The sequence below is a fragment of the Polypterus senegalus genome, chromosome 2, assembly GCF_016835505.1.
Source record: "Polypterus senegalus isolate Bchr_013 chromosome 2, ASM1683550v1, whole genome shotgun sequence".
NCBI lineage: Eukaryota > Metazoa > Chordata > Cladistia > Polypteriformes > Polypteridae > Polypterus > Polypterus senegalus.
In genome coordinates, this window is record NC_053155.1 from 235,740,237 (window position 1) to 235,765,043 (window position 24,807).

General features: G+C 35.1%; 1 protein-coding gene across 3 annotated transcripts in view; it reads right to left on the reverse strand.

The window, feature by feature from the left end:
• Positions 1-1,563: 1,563 nt before the first annotated feature.
• tbc1d4 (TBC1 domain family, member 4) overlaps positions 1,564-24,807 on the reverse strand; it is a 211,357-nt gene continuing 188,113 nt past the window's right edge. For all 3 annotated transcript variants that reach the window (XM_039745342.1, XM_039745341.1, XM_039745343.1), the window contains 7 exons: positions 22,610-22,771; positions 22,099-22,257; positions 17,369-17,613; positions 16,694-16,853; positions 14,383-14,552; positions 13,741-13,917; positions 1,564-3,895 (listed from right to left, as the gene is read on the reverse strand). In XM_039745342.1, the coding sequence (XP_039601276.1) occupies positions 3,665-3,895; positions 13,741-13,917; positions 14,383-14,552; positions 16,694-16,853; positions 17,369-17,613; positions 22,099-22,257; positions 22,610-22,771 (1,304 nt within the window). In that variant the 3' untranslated portion in view covers positions 1,564-3,664. The remainder of the gene's footprint in view (positions 3,896-13,740; positions 13,918-14,382; positions 14,553-16,693; positions 16,854-17,368; positions 17,614-22,098; positions 22,258-22,609; positions 22,772-24,807) is intronic.

Genomic DNA, 24,807 nt, shown 5'->3' on the forward strand with positions numbered 1-24,807 from the left:
TAATTAAATGGTTTCAATATCCTGGATGTAGCCACACATTAACTCAGAAAAAAGTAGCACAAAGAGACATTAATACTCTTTTCTCTATCTAATTTAAATATTTTAGTATGCATTTATGTACTTTTTTCCTTTGACAAATTCAATAGGTTCTACTATATCTCTGTATAGGAAACAGTGATGACACAAAGTATTTGTATGTTACAGGTATAATCTCATTATACTGTAAAAGCAACGGCAGGGATAACACACACAAAACACTACACAAATGTTAACAGAATCTAGGATTAGACAGGTTGAGCCCTATTAAAATGTTAAGTTTTTTTTTTTTTTAACTTTACAACATAATGGCTGGATGAGGGAACTTTGTAAGCCATTCATGTTTCTTTTTACAAATAAATAAATAAATAATGAGTACAGTATAGGTGAAGCTAGCTTTATATCACAACATACTTTAAACAGGTAGGGCACACAGTGTTTGATAAGGTCCATGCACAAGATTGCATAAACTACTTTGAAGTCATTATTATAGGCCTATAGGGTCATTACCATCACATACAGTATACTCACATGTCACGTCACTCTCCAGCACTCACCTTAAAACTTGCTGCTTTACCTGAAAAATCTCAGAACATATTTGTAATTAACAGAATAAGGAAATGTATATTGTAGATATTACTTCTCTTGCAATTTTAAGCATTATAATTCTCAAAACACACTTCCAAACCAATTATCCCTACAATATGGAGCCATTCAGTATCAAATCAGTGTTCTTAAATGTAGACATTCATTTTCAAAGAACACAGGCTGTTTAACATTTACCAAATGAGCTAGATGGACTGAATGTTCTCCTTAAATTTGTCAAACGTCTTCTGTTGTTTGAAGGAAGCAGTAGTAATCATTAGGTGGGCTGGCCTGAGCAGTGTGCCCTAAAGGAACTATACACTACGTGTACAAAAAGGGACATACTGGCTGTTCAGTCTACAGGCTAAAATATGAAATCTTCTCGACAAATTTGGTGTCCTAATTTTTATAGGTTCCCACTGGCTCTAAATAACTGACAAGCTATAACAAACCTAACAAGGGAGTATGGCCTGTGCAAAAATAACAGGCAAATGCAGCGTGGACTCTTGTGATACAGGATCAACCATAGTTTTTATTTAAGTGTTTATATACTCTTTATAATCCATTCTAATACAACTGTGCTAACAATTTAAAAGCATAATTATACACTAATAAAGTTGAAATAATAGCTTATGCTTGCTAACTGAAGCATATTTCTCAAAGAGCAGAATCTTGAGTTGCAATAGCATAATATGCATTAAAGCTTTCCAGGGGTTCCTGGTATACCTGTGAACACAAAGCAAAGAGGATGCTAATAATATTAAAATATCTAATTTTTCTAATTCCAAAATATTACATTTATAGTTGATTCAAAAGGCCAACAGATGGAGTAGCATAAAAATTCGGACCAGTTACAAATTTAAGTTTTTCATATTTCCAAAATATTATGCAAATGTTTTGTCATGCCAATAGCTTGTCAACCATTAAAAAAATATGCAACACTGCAAAAGGTGAAAACGTGTTCCAGGTTTATCCTTATTAATAGTTTGCATTAAATCTTAACCTCGCTCATTTAATACAATTTAACTAGGTAACTTCAAAACACATATCCAAAACAGTGTGAGCACAAAGGAAACATCAAAGCAACAACAATACATCACATGACATAAACAGAATAGTAGTGTTTAATTTTTATGCATTGAGTTTTTACATTAGTACATATTTGGTAAAACAGTTCACAATCATTTTTTCTGCTTGTTGTGAAAGGCAAGTCCCAGTCTACTGACAAAGAGCCAACCTGTATCTCATTGGTATTAAGTACAATAATGCAAAATTAGACTTTATTTAAAATAAAATATGTTCATCACTACCCAAATCAGATAATGAAAACTACCTCTGTGTACAGACTGCAATATGCACTCATACAATAAACCAGTAATCCAGCCATCACAACAAGGCACACAGTGACCATTCCATCAGAATGCTAAATAACATTCAAAAGGCAGCAAAGGCAATGCTCAAATGGAAAGCATTCCAAGCAGAAATGAAAGCCAAGTACTGAGGAGCACATCTGTAGTCTTTATCGACTAGAGACACCTACTACTGCATAGTGGACTCATCGAAAAGACCAATCATTTGTGCATACTGCATAACATATTTCAGTGTTTGTTATTTTTATTATTTGTCTTTGCTTGATTTTGAATGAAACAAAAAAAATATCATGTTATGCAATGTACACCTGATTTACTGTATAACAGATGTTATGATTTTAGTGGAAATTAAAGCACATAAAAAAATCTAAAAGTAAAAAGTAAAACCTCAAAATGGAAACTAGTATCAGTACAATGAGTAAATAAGTATGCTCTATCTTTATGTAGTTTTCTTCAAGTTTTGAAGGATTACTTTGCATAGACAAAAACACTTTCTGAAACCTGAAAATATGGTACTATCTTGCAAGATGAGTCAAGATTTGGCACTTTTTAACAGTGAATGACTCAGTTCAAAGCCAATATTTGGCCTTGACCTACACAACAATAAGCATTTGCTGTAATAATTTAATGCAGTGTTTCAAAGAATTTCACATTGTACAAGGTTATTGGAATAAAGTATTCACTGAAAAAAACATTTTTTTAAATATGCCACATTAAAAGTTGGAAATAAAAATCAAAAAAGAATTATGTCAAAAACAGAAACAGTGCTATACAACCTTTTTCTTTTTAAAGAGGAAATAGTATCGTTTAAAGAAGTGCAAAGTCATACCCTAAATTGAGCACCGCGCACTGTATTCTACCTTTCAGTTTTATCTTGATCTTTGAAGTTGTGTGAACAGCTTGTACCAGTGATGGGTAACTTTGAATTTTGACAGTTTGCTTTTGTGGGCTAGACATTGTGGTTGTGCAGGAAATGCAACTGCAAGACAGAAAGCTTGGGCAAATGTAACAAATGCACACTTTTGGCTTAAGCACAGCTAATAAAACCACAGTGCTGCTCACTACTTCTGGCAAGAGCCTTTGTGTGCAGTCTATTGAGATGCCTTCATTTTCAAAGCTAACAGTACACCCTAGTGGCCAACCAGGCAGGTGTTCAACACAGTTTATTTTGTTTTTAGGTTACAACCATGCTAATTTTTGGTACAAAAGGAAATATATTTTAAAGAAATGCATGTTAAAGATTTATGACTATGGCTATTCCTACAGACATACACTTTGGTCTGCATTAATTTAGCACTGTTTCCATAATTTGTAATGAATCAAACATCATTAAAAAAACCCACATGACACCACAACTCCAACATTATATAGAAACTTAATTTTTTTCTGCAAATTTTGTCTTGACAAACAAGTGTAGACTGTACGTGCAGATTACTGTCTTTCCCAAAAAAAAAACCAAACAAATACACAAAGGAAGAACATAATTTAGTCTAACACTTTAATACTATTCCCAGGTTGCACAGCTGTGGTGGGATTCTGTACCGTATCTGGGTAACAGTGGTCCTAGTTGTTAAACCTGTGGAAATCACACAATGGAAATTTTTAAACACTTGCATCATATCAAGCTTCATTAGCAGTGATAAGCAGGTCACATACTAGGCAAAAAGACATCTTCATGGCTTTTTATTTCCTAATTTTCCTTTACTGTTTGAGCTGAAAGTAAATTCTGTCAATTCAATGTCAGACAGAGCTTCTGTGGGTAAATAGCTTTGCATCCGTTCAATTGTTTTCTGATATGCTGCCTTTTCCTGTTCCAGTGAGCGTATTAATTGCTTCATTTTACTCTCCCGGGAAAGAATGCTGTCCAGGCTAGCTTCAAGACTCTGAATTTTAGCACGAGCAGCCTGTTTAAGAAAAAATAAAAAAAGCAAACAAATTGATGAACAAAAAAACAAAAACATTAAAGTGCTGCACTGGAAATGTTGCAATGGTCAATATAAATACTATGATATGTGAAGGTGCCCTGCAGTAGGCTGGTGCCCTGCCTGGGGTTTGTTTCCTGCCTTGCACCCTGTGTTGACTCCAGCACACCCCCATGACCTGTAATTAGGATATTACGGGTTGGATAATGGATGGATGGATATGTGAAGGGTAATGAATCCAGGGTCGCCAGGTCCTGAAAACAATTCCATCTCAAAAAGAGCTCAAAAACCATATAGAAACCAGCCCAATGGTGATGTATACAAAGTGATACACCAGAAAATGGTGGCTGGGGTTCACTTCTGAGGTTTGAGACTAATAGAATCAGTATATACCATTGAGGGTGGCATAGTGGCACAGTGGTAGCGCTGCTGCCTCACAGTAAGGAGACCTGGGTTTGCTTCCCGGGTCCTCCCTGTGTGGAGTTTGCATGTTCTCCCCATGTCTGCGTGTATTTCCTCCGGGTACTTCGGTTTCCTCCCACAGTCCATAGACATGCAGGTTAGGTGCATCGGTGGTCCAAAATTGTCACTAGTGTGTGTTTGGTTTGTGGATGTGTGCCCTGCGGTGGGCTGGAACCCTGTCCGGGGTTTGTTCCTGCCTTGCGCCCTGTGTTGGCTGGGATTGGCTCCAGCAGGCCCCCATGACCCTGTATTAGGATATAAGGGGTTGGATAATGGATATACCATTTAAGAATGGGGAGAACCCCCGAAGATCTGAGAGCAATAAAATTGCACAAAGAATGTCAAAAAACGCAGCTCTCAACAGCACATTTTTCCTGGTGACACCAATCAGAAATATCCCAAATGGGCGGCAAGACCTCAAACATGGCAACACTGAATGAATCAAAAGGTAAATATCTAGTTTACATTCTGTAAAATGCAATTACTAAGAGACTCAATTGTTGCAAGACTAATGGGATGGAAGAAATCTAGCCAAAAATTGTAAAATTCTTGGGCATTAATGGTTCTCTTCAAGGTACAGGTGAATAGTATCACTGAATTGATAGACTACCGTGTTGATCTATATTTTCAAACCAGGAGACCAAAAGGCGTGTTCTAATGACTCTGTAGTAAAGCATATGCCAGAGAGATGGAAATAAGGTGGAAATGAGCAAATGCATTTTACCTGGTCAGCAAACAGTGGACCAACATTTCTAATTTTTTAATCAGATTACTTAAGGGTCAAAGGAGTGCCTCCATGCTGGCAAGAAGTGTTCTATATACAAGAAGGCGGCTTATGACCATACAGTATATGGGCTCTTCAAGGACTTTTCATTTTATGTAAATAATATTAAATGACTTTACATCATTTCAGTATAATAAAATGTTTAGGTGAGGTAGGAAAGGCTGAGAAAGGGCTGGCCTGAAAACCCCTATAAGCTGGGATAATCAATTTGGACAATGTAAATTTTGTTTTGTGCATACCTTTAGGTGCATCTTATGGATTCTGTGGTGTTTTTTTTGTGGTTCTTGTGAATTCTGGTCTTCAGATCATAAAAATCACCCTTTAATTTTCCTACCATTTTATTTTTGAGATTTCCTCTGATATTTTAGGTCTATTAGTTATGTTACCCATTAAGTAAGATGTTTTGTATAATCCAAGCTCATATTTGGATTGTGAGCATGACCAACAATAATGTAATCTTTTCGTTGTTTCATCACTGTTAAGCCTGTATCTTGTTGCACAATGACAAAGTTCACCTTTCAATACTCATTGGCTATGCATTACACATGAACGAAACTGATGAAAACATTTAACTGCTGTTGAAACGTATGCAATACTGAAAATATAAATGGGGCATCTGTAGTGATCTAAATGTACCAGTTATATTTAGGTACTGTTAGACACTGTTGCTTCATTTGCAAATCGAACATCTATTATAAAGACACTCATTACTTTAAAAAGAACTGGCAGCTCTGTAAGCATTTGGTTCCAGGGCAGAAAAGTGTATCCGATAAGCCATTTGGACAGATGAAAAATTCTGTGAAAGCAATGAACAAGGAGGATGAAGGTGAGAGAGTTTCCACTAATAACTTTTGCCAAGATTAAGGAAGGCATTTTTGTTGGACCACAAATCAGACTGGCTATTTGGGCTGGAGGAAATCATATAGAAGGTATTTAAGGATGTTGATGAGAATTTTCTTAATAATAATTCTTGCCAACTATAGAGCACCAAACTATGTCCAACTGCTTGACAACATGTTTCAAGCATATAAAGCCATGAAGAGTAATATGTCACTAATTTGCTTTCTGCATCCAAAACTTTGACTTATTCTCTGCTAAGCTTGGTCCAGTCAGTGACAAACACAGTGAAAGGTTTCACCAAGACATTGCAATGACGGAAAAGCAGTATCAGGGCAGGTGGAAATTCATCAGTGTTGGACAACTATTGTTGGACACTGAAGCAAGAAGCATTAAATACAGAGTACAAATGAAAATAAGCAGCAAAATGATTTTACTAATGCAATATGCCAGCATTATTAAGCAATTAAATTAAAATAAATATTAATGTTAATTTAATGTTTATCCAAATTCCTACTTGATACAGTTAATCAGAAATTATATTTGTGTTCAGCTTGAAGCTGTCTATTGTAATCACCAAAACTTTTCAGGAAGCAAAACTTTTGAAAAAAATGTATTGTCCAGTGTTAGCTGCCGGGCAGGGGGTTTGGTAGTGAAGAAGGGTGCTGCCCCTAGGTTTTAAACGAAAGGGTTTTTCTTTCAATACATGGAATCTGTTAAGGAAGGTGAATGTTGGAGAATATCAAAGATACAATCATATTTCATTTTGCCTGAACAGAAATAAGAATAAGAATAATAATTTTTTAAACATTAACTTATTTTATAATATCAAATGTTAGTAAAGAGTATACATTGTTACTGTTGTGTTTATTGTGACTGAAAGTGAAAGTAAATTTTCACTTCGGTAGTAGCAACAACTCTATTTCAATTGGAACACTGCATTGCAGATCTGACAGAACAGCTGAGTATTTCAGATTTATCCCTTCATAAAGACATACGTTTTGGTCCATTTCCCATTCATATGACAATTCTCTGTGTACATTTTCCTCTTAGGACATTTTCACAGCAGCAAATTTGCTTTAATAACTAGCTTGTAATGTGAATTTTGAATGTTGCTTTCTGGCTTATCAGTAAAAGTTGTGTGATTGGATTGTACCACTGTGGATTTTGTTGATGAAAAATGAATCTAAATGGATTAGCAGACTCATTTGGAATAATAACACAACCAGAATGAATTCAGTGCTAAATGTTCTTAATAATTTCTTATTTTCCATAGATATAGACAGGTTTGAATTGTGAGTGGCTGTAACAGAGTGTCCATGACTGAATAACTTGAGTGTGTCTGATAAAATGTTTTGAGTTGTCTGGGTGGTGCAAGCACAGCCCAGTCAATCCTAGCCCACCCCAAAAGAGTATTTGGTCTGTGAGAATTTAGCCCGAGGTCAAATCTATCTGACGACCACTGCCATAGAAGTTTTTTTTTCTTTACCATTCTGTTGGCTATTTTGTTTTACCATCTCCTTTGTTTATCTGATGATTGCATACGTTAATGAATTTAGACGTTAACTTTTACCATAATAGGTCTTAATGTTTCACCTTAGGTCTAAAAAATAATGTAAAACTGGAATTAATTGCAATAATCATATTTCATTTTATTCCAACAATGTACAAACATTTTTTTTTCTGATTTGGCTGTATAACCCTAATTTTTAAGTCCTGACTGGTAACTCTTTATAGAGTTCACAGAGTATTTATTTGTTTTAATTAATAGTAAATTTAAAAGCAAATTATGCATTTTAATGCACTCTTGTTTTTAATAGCGCCAAACAGTGGTGACACAGACATTCAAATAATAATTTCATGGTACTCTGTGCACATCTAAATATTGCTACTACAATTATGATTTCTTATGGGCATCATATCAAGAGATGATATGGGAGTGTTGGGTTCCTGGGATACTGTTATTTATAATTACTATTTTTTGAAGAGCAACAGTTCTAGTGTTTACATCCTTAGTGTTAAATTATGGGTTTCAATAGAAATTAATGATATAGGGATGCACAGTCCAAACAAGGAGTCTAAACGATTCAGTTCTAAAATCTGATGTCATACTTTTGGTTAATCTGCAATCTTTGACCTGTACAGTTTTCTGCAGACCATTAAGTGCTTGGAAAGAGAATCAGCACCTCATAGGTTTGAGGCTAATGTCATCCAAATAAAAGAGTCTTGATTTGTGCAAGTGAAGAGGAAGCAACTGCTTCCAAATGGAGACATTTAAGTATTATAGAGTCCTTCGTCACAAACGACATCATAGAGCACTATATAACTGCGCAATAAACTGCTGTTAGTGGCAGTACTGGTGGTATTGTATGGTACATAGTTAGCAAAACAGAAGACAAGTCCTCTGACCAAATGTAGCATTTACAAGTCACTTTGAACTCAGATCATCATATTAATTCCTTTGTTGACTGCTATGGCAAATACAAATGGTAGAAATGAGCTTACTGAAGCAACTAACCAAAAGGACCTCAGACTGAAGATGCTATTGTTCCAGATTGCTGCTACTAAAAAAAAGATGGTGTAATTTTGATCCAGGCCCAAAATAGATTATTATATTATTAAATACAAATACATTATTATATTACACCTATTCTCTCCCAGCTTCACTGGTTCCCTGTTAATTACAGAATACAATACAAAAGATTAATTACAGAATACAATACAAAATACCGCTCTTATCATTTAAAGCTCTCCACAACCTCACTGATCTCCTACAGACTTACACTCCTCTTGTTCACTCAGATCCTCATCTGCAGCTCTACTTTCTGTACCACACATCAAACTCTGTTCTATGGTAGCTCGAGTGTCTCTCATAGTTCTCCTCAACTCGGGAATTCTCTTCCCTTTCATATTCGTCAGCTCGATTCAATATCAAATTTTAAAACTGTCCTTAAAACTTATCTTTTCAAACTGGCTTACCAATTGTGAATTTTGCACTGTTACTGCCAGTTATCTTTGTTTGCTAATTATTGCTTTTTGATTTATCATTCTCTTTATTTTAACTTTACTAATGTTGTTTCATTTCATTGTAAGGTGACCTTGAATGCTAAGAAAGGCGCCTATTAAATAAAACGTATTATTATTATTAAAATAAAGTTAATTTAGACAGTGTTTGCGGAGTGCCCACTTGTAATTACATCGTGTGTTGGCAGAGGAGTCTGTCTGTAATAATGCAGTGCATTATGTAGAAAAGGTACTTATAAAATACTGACAAAGATATTAATATTTTCTTTATGTGGAATTGGTGTCCTTTGTCAACTTCTTCATGAGCAGAAATAGAGATAATGAAAAAGTGTTCAAGCTATTTGGCAGGTTAATAAAAAAATCTGAGGAAGAATCAATATTTTCATAACCACGCACCATTCAATTCAACTACTTTAAGCTACTTTTCTGATTGTTGACTGTATAATTTACTGACTATATAATTATTAAACAGTCCATTGTGATAACGTAAACTGTAATGCTTGTACACTGTTCAACTAATAGAATACCAATCCACTTGCCATAGCAAAACATGAAAAATGAAACCTTGAAGTCAGTTATCAAAAATAAAAAGTTCAAAAACACTATATACATTCAGCTTTCATTTTGTGTACAAACCCCCAATTTTATAGTGTTTATTCATGAAAAAATCTTCTGAATATGTTTACAATGCCAATTGTAAAGATGAAAAACCTTTGTTCTTACCTATAGTAAAACATAGGTATAAATTGTATGTAGCAGTTATAGGACTTGTTTGGCCAAAACAAAAAAACTCTTAACTGAAGAATAAGGAGCAGTTTGGAAAATCTTAACGTCTGTTAAGATAATATCTTAGTTAAAATTAATGGAATGTGCGCAGAGAAACAGGATTGCTGATGACACTATGGCTTCCAAGAATATACAATCTTTTATTACTGTTATTATTATTATTATTATTATTATTAAAGAAGCTTTTCTGTGCTTATTAAAACACAAAATTAGTTCAAACTATTTGGTTTAAATTGACATCTTTGAGATATTTAATACAGTATCTCTGAACTTTTAAATGTTACTGTAAGCTGATAAATACTATTCAGATAAGCTAAAAAATGATCATAATCTTCTGTCGGCAAAACAATTATTTGCAATAAAGGTACAAATATCTAAAAATGATAATGTCTATTTTTAAACATAACTAAAAGTTTATAGTTGTTTTCCAATAACATTCTAAGAGTGATTTTGTTAGTCTAACTGGTAGATCTAACTATGGTTTTAATGAATTACTGTGCCTTGTAATGGACTGGAACCACATCCAGGGTTGGTTTCTGCTGTGACCACAATACTGATGGAGTCAGGCTCTGAATCCCCCATAATCATAAATCAGATTAAGAACATTTACCAATGGCATGGACAGGACAGGTATCATTAGAAGTCAAAAGTATAAAATATATAAAGTTAATAGTCAACAGCATACTTTTCATTATACCGTGTGCATGGTTCATTATTACTTCCATATATTTATTCAGCATCTATACATTAAATTTAAATAAATCTGTACTGTGCTCACCACCTTTGTTTTGAACATTATTTCTAACAGCTTCTAATTTATAGTACATTATTATGGAAAGAGATTGTTTTTCAAGCAGATTAATGGACTTTTTCTTAGTCAGCCTGGGTTCCAAGAGTGTGAACTAATTTAAAATATTTCAGGAGACAAACAGAAATGACTCTATGATTTTATGCTTTTCTTATGACTTCCCTTTCCTACATCAAGAATACATAATTTATTAGTACTTAAACAATCCGACCTATACTGACATTATTACGGTTTTATGCAAAACAAGAAAGCAGACATACACATCACATCATTCAATCACTGCAAATTCTATACAGGGGTGGCCAAACTACTGCATAAAAAAATGGAAATGTAATTCATTTGATTACCACTGGGTGTCACCCTTGTAATTTTACCAAGTGTCATCCTGCTTTTTTTCCATCACCTAAGTTTTATCTCCATTCTGTATGCTGACCACAGGAAAACACACAAGAGAAACCTACAGGTAGCTAGTGAACTCAATTTTAACATGCTCCAGCAAATAATTTTAGAAATGCCGATTTAAGAGTGTGGGCAATTTCAAAAGCAGTAAAGGAGTGATTATTTTTCCACAGAATTGTGAGGGATATGTCTGTGCATTGTTTGCCACAAGACAGTTGTTGTCAAAGAAATGTATAATGTGAAAAGACATTATGAAACAAGGCACTCTATCTTAAATGCCTATACCGGATTGGAGAGGCTACAGAAAGCTAATAAGTAGAAGCATGTTTATTAAGTCAACAGGATGCGTTCAGATTAAATTAAATGCAAGAAAAAGCCACAAGAGACAGCTACCAAGTAGCTCAACTTCCAGTGCAGTTTGGAAAGCCATTTTGTCAAGCAATCTACAGTCATGTTTACTATACTACAGTAAACAATAGTCATGAAAACAGTTATTCCCAATTAAAAAATAAGAAGTCTTGCTAGGAATATCATTGTCTGGAGAGTTGAGAACTTATCTAAAAACATAAAGAGTCAGGTTGCAGAAAAGGCAAAAACATGTGACTTTTTTACATTGAGTGTTTATCCAAAGTTCTGGAAAACATGAAACCGCCATGGTGGAAATTGTGCTGTGTTACTACTGATGGGATTCCAGCAATGGCAGATAGACAAAGAAAATTGTCTCTTGCACTACATTATACATCAAGAGGTTTGATGTGGAAAAGTCAATAAAATGGAGAATGTCATTGAATAGTACACAAATTATGAACTTTTTCTACTCAAAAGGCCTCAACCACAGACAGCCTAAGTCTTTTTTTACTGAAATTAAGGCAGAATACAGAGATGTGATATTATATCAATGTGATATTAGATGGCTCAGTCGTGGATCAGACCTGAAACTGATTTTATGTCTAAAGTAACAATTTCTCATGTAGAAAATACAGGTACAGCTGAACATTTGTGTCCAATACTGAATAGGTAACAGACACTGGATTCATGGCCGACACAGTAGCGTATCTAAATGTACTGAACACCAACCTACAAAGTAAAAATGTTGTTGTGTTGCACTTATCCATGGAAGGAAAAAAAAAAAAGCAAAAATGATAAGCTTGATAAACAAAAATGATGGGGATGAACTGATATTTTTTCTAAAATAATCTCATCTCATCCACACTGAAGATTTCAAAGGGTATAGAATTTTTGATTTTGCTGCCTTGTTATCTGCAATGGTTGTTTCACCTAACATTATGCCAACCATCTCTCTTCTTATAGTGCTCAAACCATCCACTGCTTGCAGCAAAAGTTTCTTTGCAGTTTTCTTTTTTGTCCTTGAGTATCACAAAAATGGACAATGCTTTTATGCAAATCATGGCATAAGTAACAGGCATGTTTAATCTTTGTGTCTGATCACTAACCCATGCTGTTAAAATCTTCTCCATTTGGGGAATTATGCTATCCTCTTTTGTTCGTAGTCATGTAGATTGCATGGATCGTGCATTCTACAGTCAAATATTTTTATTTTTCTTTCAAACCTGTACAAACAGTTGAAGAGCTCAAAAAATATTTAGCACTGATATTTTTAACAGGATTTCTGGCTTGGTGTTGTCTTATTAGTGCATATACAGTATTTGCTATTTGCTCCAAGGTGATGGCTCTTCTTTGTTTCTTGTTTGAAATCACAGTCAGCGTATCTTTGCATCTTTTTGGCATGTTGAAAATAGGGTGTCAAAAATTCAAAAGAAAAGACAAACAAACAGCAAAGGAAAGCAGTTAAAATAGCTTTTATCGTTCACTTTCTGATAATGAAATGGCACGCAGAGCTTTGAGAGTTGCCAATGTAATTTAGCCTTTAGCTTGGCTAAGAGATGCATCCATTCGCTTGGAGGGTGTTTTTGGGCCCCGTGCACTGAATTACATACAATTTAAAAAAAAAAAATTATGAAAAATAAAATTTTTATTTTTGCCTCTAAAAAATTCTCATAAAGATACAAACTTCAAAATCGGGAGCTCAGAAAGCAAGAACTACCTGTATACAATAATAATTAAACCATATTCTTATGGGTTTCTCATGGGAGAGTCATAATCCCATCTCTTTCTTTGATGTTATTATATCATTTAATATTATATCTTTTAATATGCCAGTTTTTGTTGTTTTTGAAATGGGAAAAGATATACACATGTTGAGAGATTATACATTGAGCATCTTTTATGATCCGTGTTTTTCTGTGTTGACCTCATTTAAATAAGGTAATATTATGTATGCATTCAATTACTGTGTAAATAATAAATATAATTATTACACATAATATGATGTAATTGAGTAGCCCTGCCCTATGGCATACAACACATAATTGCTGACCAATCCTCTAAATGCAAGTGAAACGTGAACAGAGAATGAAACTGAAGCCGCACAATAAGATGCATTCCATAATTTTGTATAACATCTTCCAGATGTAACTAGTAGATATACTGTACCTAGACAGCCTCTCTGCTTGCTGAGCTCTCTTCTCATATATTAAAGTGATAAATTATGGGTCATCTTGGTATTCAAATCAGAAATTGTATTCATAATGGAAATACAAGTCATCTAAAAATCTCTTAATAAATTTATTAGACTTGACCAGATTAAACTAATATGTATAAAGTCTAAAGTTTATCCCCAGAGATGAATGCCTTAATGATTCCCACCTGTAAATTTTCCAGAAGGTCCATGTTCTGCCTCTTAAGCTGGTTATTTGTTCTTTCAAGTTTGTCTAAACGGTCAATGCTGTCATATGGTAAAGAGGAATCCAGCATTTCCTCATGCAAAACATGATATTCAACTTCATATGCATGAAGCTGTTTAGAGATATCCATTTCAAACACCTGTTGAAATAAATCCAAGACAGAACATTAATTACTTTTAGCATTGGTTTATTTGGCTGTTTGTATTATTTACTAATACAGTAGTTTTGAGAGTATTCATTTCAAACATTTTACAAATACTAAAGGCTTCTTTTAGTGTTTAATTGTATATTTAGTGTTTAATTGTATATTATGACTGTCAGTCAGTCATTGTCCAACCCGCTATATCCTAACACAGGGTCACGGGGGACTGCTGGAGCCAATCCCAGCCAACACAGGGCGCAAGGCAGGAACAAACCCCGGGCAGGGCGCCAGCCCACCGCAGGGCACACACACACACACAGACCATATGATGACAATTTTTCTACATTATGTTCAGGTGTATGATGATCAACTTTTTTTCAATTTGAAATCAGTAAAGTGTAACAAGAACAAACTGCTAAGACAATATGGATTATTGCCTATAACAGTATAATCTCTTCATACCTGAGCAACAATCTTTTCCATGTGGGCAACTGTCAGATTTGGGATAGTGTTCTTCATGAAATCCACAATGGACTCAAAACCATCACACTCCATAATGCGAGATTCGTGACTGCTCAGCAGACTAAGTGCAATTTTAAGGATGACTTCTGTACCTTGCAAAAATATAATATCTACCAAACACAAAAAAGAAATCATGCTATGTAACTGTGACTTTGCATTTCACACATGTCGTTAAGTATTAAAATGAGTGGTAAAAAGATGAAAAGCATTCTGATGTCAGACAAATATATTTTTCCCACTTATCGACACTACACTTATATTACCAAATGAATCATAATACTAGTGAAGGTTCATCATTTTAGAAAACTTATGTCATTTATATCTACTAGCCAATTAAATCTTCTCACTGACATGGACACTACTGCATTCAGGGAACAGGGACAATCTGGTTTGTTCATGGCTGGGCTTTCAGAATACAAATAAAAATTCCAATGTATTGCTTACATATGGGTGGTTATGATTTGCTAGGCTCCATGACAAAAACTAGGACTCAGAGCTCCAATAAAGTCTAGAAATCAAAATCCTCCTTATCCCAAAGGTATGTGGCCTTCAGAAACCATAAAAGTTGAAAAGGCTACAAAATCACAAAATTCAAAAGACACAAGGGAACTGTGAAAATAGTGTTCCATTATATTTAAAAATTCAATTGCTGAAAAATTCAAGAAAAATACGATCAAAAACAAAAGTCAAAAGAACAAACTGGTAAGTCTCAAAGGCAAAAAAACCTAAAAGCAAAACCACGACGTTCGTGACTTAAAAAATGTTACTTCTATAACAAGGCCAAAGTAATCAGAAAAAAAAACATTCAGAAAAGAAAATCCAAGACATAGAGATAAACAACAGTAGTATCCAGTAATGCTGTAGCAAGGGACTGACCACACTCAGAATAATATAAAGACTTGACAGCAGTCCCCCAGCGGCAACATCAGAAAGCCCAATCTCCAGAGTCTCAATAAACAAAACAAAAAGAACATATTAAACAGAACTAGGAACATAACTAATACAATAATATAAGAAAGATTATAAAACATAATATTTATTAAGAAGTATAACACAAAAAGGGAAACAAAAAACATTCAATAACAAAATTTACAAAATAATACTACATTTCAGATACAGTGAAAAAGACTAAATAAAAAAAAAAACACACTTGAACCAGGGATGAAACATTGGATATTCCTTAAGAATAGCACATAGATTTCTTCTGGTTTGGACACTACCTGTGTAACATTTCTGTATTCTTCTTTTGTTTGCACAAATTTCTCTGCAGATACTCGTCTTCTCCCCATATCTCAAAAACTGCTTGCTTGGTTAGCAGACAGTTTTGGTTGTACAGTATGAGCGAGTGTGTATGTTTGAAAATATGCCTTACAGTAACCTGGTGCCTCAGTCAATGTTAGGTGCTGCATTGAAATCGATGCTCAAGCTCCCAACAACAGTATCTTTAATATACTATCCGTTTCCCATAGCTCTGCCCACGTAGTAGTGAAACAGGACAAACTTTAAAAATCAATAAACAAAAAGATATCGCTAGCCAAGCGGAGGCAAGTTATGTTCCAAAACACAGAGGTAGACTGACTCCCCACTCCTGACGTCACATTTACCCCTCCCCTCGGATTAGTGTGAATATATCGCTCCTGCAAGCGAACTATGATTCTTAGCACGATGAGAGAAGTCGCAAAATCAACCGAAATGTTCAAGCAAATTCTAGAAAAAAACCTGATCTAAATCTGTTAAGTAATTCTCTCATTCGCTAGCTAAGCAGATGTAAGATATGCCCCGAGGCTGGCTTGTGAGTGAGAAGGGCCCCACTTTGCCTCCTCCCCTCGGTCCATTGTGTCTCTCTTGGATTCACACAAATAAATCGGTATCGCAAGCGATGAGAGAGGTCGCAAAATCAACCAGAATGTTCAAGCAAATTATAGAAAAAATCCCAATCTAAATCCGCTAAGTAGTTCTCTCGTAAAAAGCAGACAGACATACAGACAGACATTGGATTTTATATATATAGAGATATATAGGTTCAGTAAATAGAAAAAAGGATATATGACTATATATGGCATAATAAAACTTAAAAAAAACCCTGCACTCAAAGGTTTGCATTAATGGAAGGTATGAACAAATGATGAATGGATCATCCCCTGGCTTTATACCATTTACAAGCTAAGCAAATAAGGGATACTGCACCAATTTTTCATGATTTGATTAAATAAAATTTAAATATATTTTTATAATTATGATAAACACTTACCAAAAACCCTTGCTACAAAGTTCAGTTGAAATTGTGAAGCAAAGAGTGTTAGAAACCAGGGAGCAGCATAGAGACTAGGAGTAATATCATTCCCTTCCAGATGATCATAGAGATCTCTGTGGTAGTCATGGAGGAGCCTAGATAGCTGATACATCTGAATCTGTTAGTAGAAAATTCAGAGACATGTTTGACAAATACACATTTTAAAATTGCAAAAAGCCATGATTATACATTTGATTGTTTCTTGTTTTTATATAATGAGACTCAAGAAAATGCAATTTACTGTTAACATTTATATTAAGTATAAAGTATGAAAACATGGCAAAATATATAGCATTACCAAAAAGCAACATTCATTATAATTAAATAAGAATCAGGTAAATCTAATATAATTGCACATAATTATGGTTATATTTCTATAGTTTTATCTATGTAAAAATTTGTGTGACAAGAATAATTTTCCATAATGGCAAGACCAAATGAGATCAAATTCTTTGAAAAGAGCTACAAAAGGACACAAAAATGTTTATCAACAAAACAAAATGAAAAACACACACACAAGACTAGTCATATTTATTGTCTTCATTTTAATCAGAAAAGGAAACCAAGAACAGGTTATATGTATCCAAACATATGATAACTTTAGTTGTAAACGGCAAACCTTTTGTCTCTTACCTGTAGTGATATCATATCAGGCTTATACTGTTTACGGAAGCCCAGGTCATACATAAGGAACTTAAGCATTTCAAAAGCTTGATGTTCACTCATATGTAGAAGGAGAACTCCAGCCACAAAGCTAATCCCTTGGCAATAGCCCACCTCTTTGTCCAACAGAGAGTAGGCCTTCAAGAGGTTAAAAAGAGAGAGCTGCCCAGCTCCAAGTTGTGTAGAGAAATACTGGTGGGTGGGGAATGTCCGTCCTAAAGATTGATGGAAGTAAAACAGAATTGAAGCATGTACAAGGTGTTAAAAAGACAGAAACAATTCAGAATGTAGCAAAACACAAGCTCTCTGGATTTTACTAGTGGAGAAAGAGCTCAGTTTGTAAAACTGAACATGTAAAACAAAGCAATCATGATTCTGATAATGGTACAATGTTTCTGAAACAATAATTAAAAGCCGAAGTGACCTTGGAGTAAGTCATGTTGTAGTAAAAGAGTTTTACAAATAATTTGTAATAATTTAAATTATGTTAATTGTTTTTTGTTGTTATTTAATTATTGCAATAGAAGACATCATTAATTCAAAATCACACAGCAAATCCATAACACTAATTTAAAGTAACAGTACATCAGAAGGCCAAACAAATAAAATGAAGTCATGTATTAAATACAGCAAACACAACCAAGAAAAAAATCATCTTAAATCTGATCACAATTTAACCCATTTTATAGCCACTTATTTAATTTAGAAATGCTAAATATGCATGCATATAGAAGAAATGCCAGGTGACAAAGGTTTTGAACCCTAAGTGACAAAGTCAGAAGATTAGTGTCCCTAAGTACTTTGTCAGTACTCCGTCAGTACTCCAAATGCTTTGGAAAAAGTAAAACAAATGTACAATACACTCTGTTAAACAATGTATTATGTATTTATTGTTCTGATGCAAATCCATTCTCTAGCTGTACACCTTGTAGTTTTGCAAGTCAAATTCTGGGATAACTTGTGATGCCTATTGCATGATGTTGAAAACCTAACCAACAGAGCTCTAAAACTCATTAATAATTAAAAATTATAAACAACTACTTGCACTGAACTTACCTTTAGTCACTTACAAACTGCTCATACTTCTTGAATTTAAACCAAAAGGGTGTTACTTAGTCACTTTCATTTTACTAGCATTCTTATTAATTGTGATACAACACTTTGAATCATTTTCAGCACTAACCCTCGGAAAGTTATCTGGGTGTGCACTCCCACAGATGAATGTCTCTAATCAAAGAACATTTTTAAAAGTAAATATCAAGACTTCTTGGTGTTAGGATTAATTTTGGAATTATGTGACTACTTGAAAAAGCCACAGCACCACAATATAAGTCAAGAAACAATTGTAAACATACTGGCCAAAAAGAGGTGCAAAAATGAATAATCCTAATGGAGAAATTTTAAAAGCAATTAAAGGTTGGATCCGAAACAGGGAGACAGTGGTGGCGTCACAGATCACATGACTGGAATCAAGCGTAGCAACAGCAGTAAACAGCATGGTCATTGCCATTCAATGACCAAAACACAATGGCAGCAGCTACACTAAAGCAATAAACATATGGCATTAAAAAATAACAATCACAATTATAAGAAGAAGAAATTCAACTTAATTAAATACATAAATGTATTATAGAGAGACAGACCGACAGAGCTAGCTAGATAGATAGATAGATAGATAGATAGATAGATAGATAGATAGATAGATAGATAGATACTTTACTTATCCTTATATTCACCACACAGAGTTGATTGCACTACTGTCTTACAGAAGAAACAGACCGCATTTATGTGTTCTCCAGGTATTTCCATAACATTTTTCTTCTTGTACTATGACGTTAGTCTCACACTCCAAAAATAAACATTTTATACTGGCCCTATATGAGTAAGTGTGGACTGGTGTATGCATGTTGAATTGGTACCAAAATCACCGGCACCAGGTGCCTTGTACCCAGTTCTTCTTGGATTGGTACCTGCCTATGTAATTCTCTACTGGTTTAGGTGCTGAAGAAAGATGGTAAAAATCCTTGAATTTGGACATCAGATGTCTAAATATACAGTTAAATAATTCAATTCAATTGAAAATTTAAATAAAGATTTCTGTGTTTTACAAACTTGGTATGTAATTGTATGTGTTAAATTTTAAGGAATCCTTAATTTGAAAAGTTAACAAATTAATAAAAAAATCCAAATCCTTCAATTCATTTAAGAAGTTATAATTTAATTTTTTGCAGATATTTATATGGTGAATTTTATGCACAATTTTGTCAGTTTTAATGTAGTGACTGAAGTATTTTAGAGTTTTGGTGCCCCTTTGTATTTTTACTGGCTAAACTGTTCTGCGTGCCTAGAGACACCATAATTGTGTGAAGACTGATAAAGCCTGTCTTTTCTGCAGGGATGTGGCCAAACATCACCCCAAATTATCATCGCCATAATATTTTCCCAGACTGAATATTACTTCCAGGAAATATTACTACATATTTTGGACTATCAGAACTACACCAAAAGAATTCTTACCTGTTCTCTGCCTTGATGATAAATTAGCTCTACCACATTCCATGTTGTAATTTAGCAATTTTATGCCTGAACATGTTTGCACAAACCTAATTTTGTTTCTTTTATAAACTCTACAACCAACCACATGACAGCTGTACATCTGAATTTGCATTCTGCTGAGGTCTGCAAGGCTAGACTCTATTAAACTGAATACTTTGCCAAGTACTTAAGCAGTTGCAAATTATTAAATTCTGCTGAATGAAAGTACATTTTTACAATTTCTACATATTTTAAATTAAAACTAATTTTAGTTTTTTGGCATGTCAAATTTAGTATGTGTCTTCAAATCAATTAGAGGAAAATAACAAAGCATGCTGCTACAAATATATATTTAATGGGCTTAGTCCAAATTCTGCAGTTTCACTCCTGAATTCCAAAGACATGGATGTTATGTTAACTGGCAACTCTAAGATGGCAATGTCTGAGTGAGTGTAGGTACAGTTAGGTCCATAAATATTTGGACAGAGACAACATTTTTCAAATTTTGGTTCTGTACAATCCACAATAAATTTTAAATGAAACAACTCAGATGCAGTTGAAGTGCAGACTTTCAGCTTTAATTCAGTGGGTTGAACAAAAAGATTGCATAAAATGTGAGGCAACTAAAGCATTTTTTTAACACAATCCCTTCATTTCAGGGGCTCAAAAGTAATTGCAAAAATTAAATAACTGGAAGTAAAATGTTCATTTCTAATACAATGACAGCCTGAAGTCTTGAACTCATTGACATCACCAGATGCTGGGTTTCCTCCTTTTTAATGCTCTGCCAGGCCTTTACTGCAGCGGCTTTCAGTTGCTGTTTTTGTGTGCCTTTTTGTCTGAAGTTTAGTCTTCAACAAGTGAAATGCATGCTCAATTTGGTTAAGATCAGGTGACTGACTTGGCCATTCAAGAACATTCCACTTCTTTGCTTTAATAAACTCTTGGGTTGCTTTGGCTGTATATTTTGGGTCATTGTCCACCTGTATCATGAAATGCCGTCCAATCAATTTGACTGCATTTAGCTAGATCTGAGCAGACAGTATGTCTCTAAACACCTCAGAATTCATTCAGCTGCTTCTGTCCTGTGTCACATCATCAATAAACACTAGTGTCCCAGTGCCACTGGCAGCGATCACACTGCCTCAACCATGTTTTACAGATGATGTGGTATGCTTTGGATAATGAGCTGTTCCACAACTTCTCCATACTTTTTTCTTGCCATCATTCTGGTAGAGGTTGATCTTGGTTTCATCTATCCAAAGAATGTTTTTCCAGAACTGTGCTGGCTTTTTTAGATGTTCTTTTGCAAAGTCCAATCTAGCCTTTATATTCTTGAGGCTTATGAGGGCTTGCACCTTGCAGTGTACCCTTTGTATTTACTTTCAAGCAGTCTTCTCTTTACGGTAGAATTGGATATTGATACGCCTACTCCCTGGAGAGTGTTGTTCACTTGGTTGGCTGTTGGCTCTTCACCATGGAAGTGATTCTGCGATCATCCACCACTATTGTCATCCGTGGACGTCCAGGTCTTTTTGCGTTGCTGAGTTCACCAGTGCTTGCTTTCTTTCTCAGGATGTACCAAACTGTAGATTTTGCCACTTGTAATATTGTAACAATTTCTCGGATGGGTTTTTTCTGTTTTCGCAGCTTAAGGATGGCTTCTTTCACCTGCATGGAGAGCTCCTTTGACTGCATGTTGTCTGTTCACAGCAAAATCTCCCACATGCAAGCACCACACCTCAAATCAACTCCAGGCCTTTTATCTGCTTAACTGATAATGACGGACTTGCCCACACCTGCCCATGAAATAGCCTTTAAGTCAATTGTCCAATTACTTTTGAGCCTCTGAAATGAAGGGATTCTGTTAAAAAATGCTTTAGTTGCCTCACATTTTTATACAATCGTTTTGTTCAACCCACTGAATTAAAGCTGAAAGTCTGCACTTCAACTGCATCTGATTTGTTTCATTTAAAATTCATTGTGGTAATGTATAGAACCAAAATTAGAAAAAAGTTATCTCTGTCCAAATATTTATGGACCTAACTGTATATGTTTCAGGTTAACCTGCAATAAACTAACTGCTTACATGAACTGGATCAGCAATATAGAAAATGCATGGAGAGATTTATATATATTCACAGTAAAAGTGGTGGAAAGCTTACCAAGATCAACAAGAATGGCATGCTGTTGTGCAGTAAGCTGTTTTAAAAGGTCCTTGTAGGATATATCAGGAGGTTGCTGTTTACATGGAAGCCTGTGCCTTAAACGGTACTGGGCAGCTAAAAACTGCCAGATCTCTCCACGACGATTCTTTGGAACACCTAATACAAAATAAAAGCACATTTTTACTTTCACGTTACACTTTTCTAAAGAGGTCCATTATATAAAAAAGATACAATATATTTTTTGCAAGTACTGCTTCTGGTTTGCCAATCAGCTTTTGATTTATTAAATACCAGCATGACACTAAACATTTTTATATAAAAAGCACAAGTAAAGTATACAAATTATTACTTGAAAAAAATATTGATACATTTTATATTTACATAATAAATACATAATTTTAAAAGAGTATTTCAGTTTACATATACTCTTATTTCTTCATTCTTTTAAAGGTAACAAAGTATAACTTAGACCTGACCATGAGCAACAAAAGTCCTAGAAATACAGTACCTTGACTAAGAACAGAGTAGATTTCCTCCATATCAAACCGAACCTTTGAACGACTAGGTATGCTCAGCTTTTTCTCCCATATTGCAAGCACTTCCATTGGACACTGACCAACTTCCTGATAATCAAGCTTAATTTTCCTGCTTTGTAGCTCATCCCTACTCGCTGCAAAGCAAAATACATTTTATATTAAAATTGCATATGAAAAAGTACTTTAAATTTTGAAAAGCTGTAATAAATACAGAGTTGCACAGTGGTTAGTGGTAAGCTTTACAACTCCAGGAGACTGGACTAAAATTCACTGCTGTTAATTTAAAGTTGCAGAACAACCTATCTTGGTTCAAATAAATGTACTGTGCAATGGTCATTCATCTACAGCATGTGTGATAGAATCTGGCTCTTTGCAACCCTTAACTGGTCATTATCAGGTTGGATAGAGAATGTAACTTATGTTACTTAGATATGATCAAAATAAAACCCAGTACTAAAGTTATAAAAGGAAAGAATTATAGGGTAATTTAAGGAAAATTATTTTCCGTCACTGTAAATTCTGATTAAGTCTATAAATATCATGTTTAAACTGTATGTATTTTTAGTAAACAGCTACTTTCACATTGCATTTAATTGAAAACAAAAATTTACATTATCTCTAGAAGATCACAAGTAAAAATAAAAAATAATACCCTAAAGCCTCCTGTTGTGTGTACTGCCACTTCATTTAACAGCATGAGCCTGCCCAGCTTTGTACACCCACATGGGCATAACCATTTTGAAAAACTATAACTAATGTAATCTATTATGCAACTCAAGGAAATTTACAGGATGCTAGTATATACAAGAATGTAAATATTCAGAAACATCTCAAGTTAGTTAACAGTTTCATTTGACTTTTTGAAGACTGCTCAGAATAGTTTTCTATAATAATGCTATAATAGTGCTGTACTGCTTTTAGCATTTGGAATGTTTCAAAACTGTTATCTTTTGATTCAGCAGAAACATCCATAAACAGCTGTGAAATTATATGTGTGTGTGGTATAGCATCAAGTCAATGAAACTTCTGAGATATTGATCTGGTTAGTTAAGTAGCAGAGGGGGTGGTTAATCAGTTTCAGCTGCTTAGGTGTTAATGAAATTAACAACAGGTGCACTAGAGGGGCAACAATGAGATGACCCCAAAACAGGAATGGCTTAAAAGGTGGAGGTCACTGACATTTTCCCCTCATCTCTTCTGACTGTTTTTTCACTAGTTTTGCATTTGGCTATAGTCATCGTCACTACTGGTAGCATGAAGCAATACCTGGACCCTACAGAGGTTGCACAGGTAGTCCAACTTCTCCAGGATGGCACATCAATATGTGACATTGCCAGAAGGTTTGCTATGTCTCCCAACACAGTCTCAAGGGCATGGAGGAGATGCCAGGAGACATGCAGTTACTCTAAGAGAGCTGGACAGGGCTGTGGAGGGTCCTTAATCCATCATTAGGTCCTACAAAATGACCTCCAGCAGGCCACTGGTGTGAATGTCTCTGACCAACCAATCAGAAACAGACTATATGAGGGTGGCCTGAGGGCTCAATTGACATTTGCCATAGAATACCAGAATTGGAAGGTCCACCACTGGCGCCCTGTACTTTTCAAAGATGAGAACAGGTTCACCCTGAGGACATGTGACAGACGTGAAAGGGTCTGGAGAAGCCGTGGAGAATGTCATGCTGCCTGTAACATTCTTCAGCATGGTTGGTTTGGTGGTGGGTCAGTGATGGGGAGACATATCCATGGAGGGACGCACAGACCTCTACAGGCTAGATAACAGCATCTTGACTGCCATTAGGTATCGGGATGAAATCATTGGACTCATTGTCAGATCCTATGCTGGTGCAGTGGGCCCTGGGTTCCCCCTGGTGCATGACAATGCCCAGCCTCATGTGGCATGAGTACGCAGGTAGTTTCTAGAGGATGAAGGAATTGATACCACTGACTGGCCCCCATGCTTGCCTGACCAAAATCTAATAGAACACCCCTGGAACATTATGTTTTGATCCATCCGGCACTGCCAGGTTGCACCTCAGACTGTCCAGGAGCTCAGTGATGCCCTGGTCCAGATCTGGGAGGAGATCCCAAGGAAACCATCTGTCGTCTCATTAGGAGCATGCCCTGACGTTGTGATGAAATCATGGTCTCTTTTGACGTTGTGTCGCTAT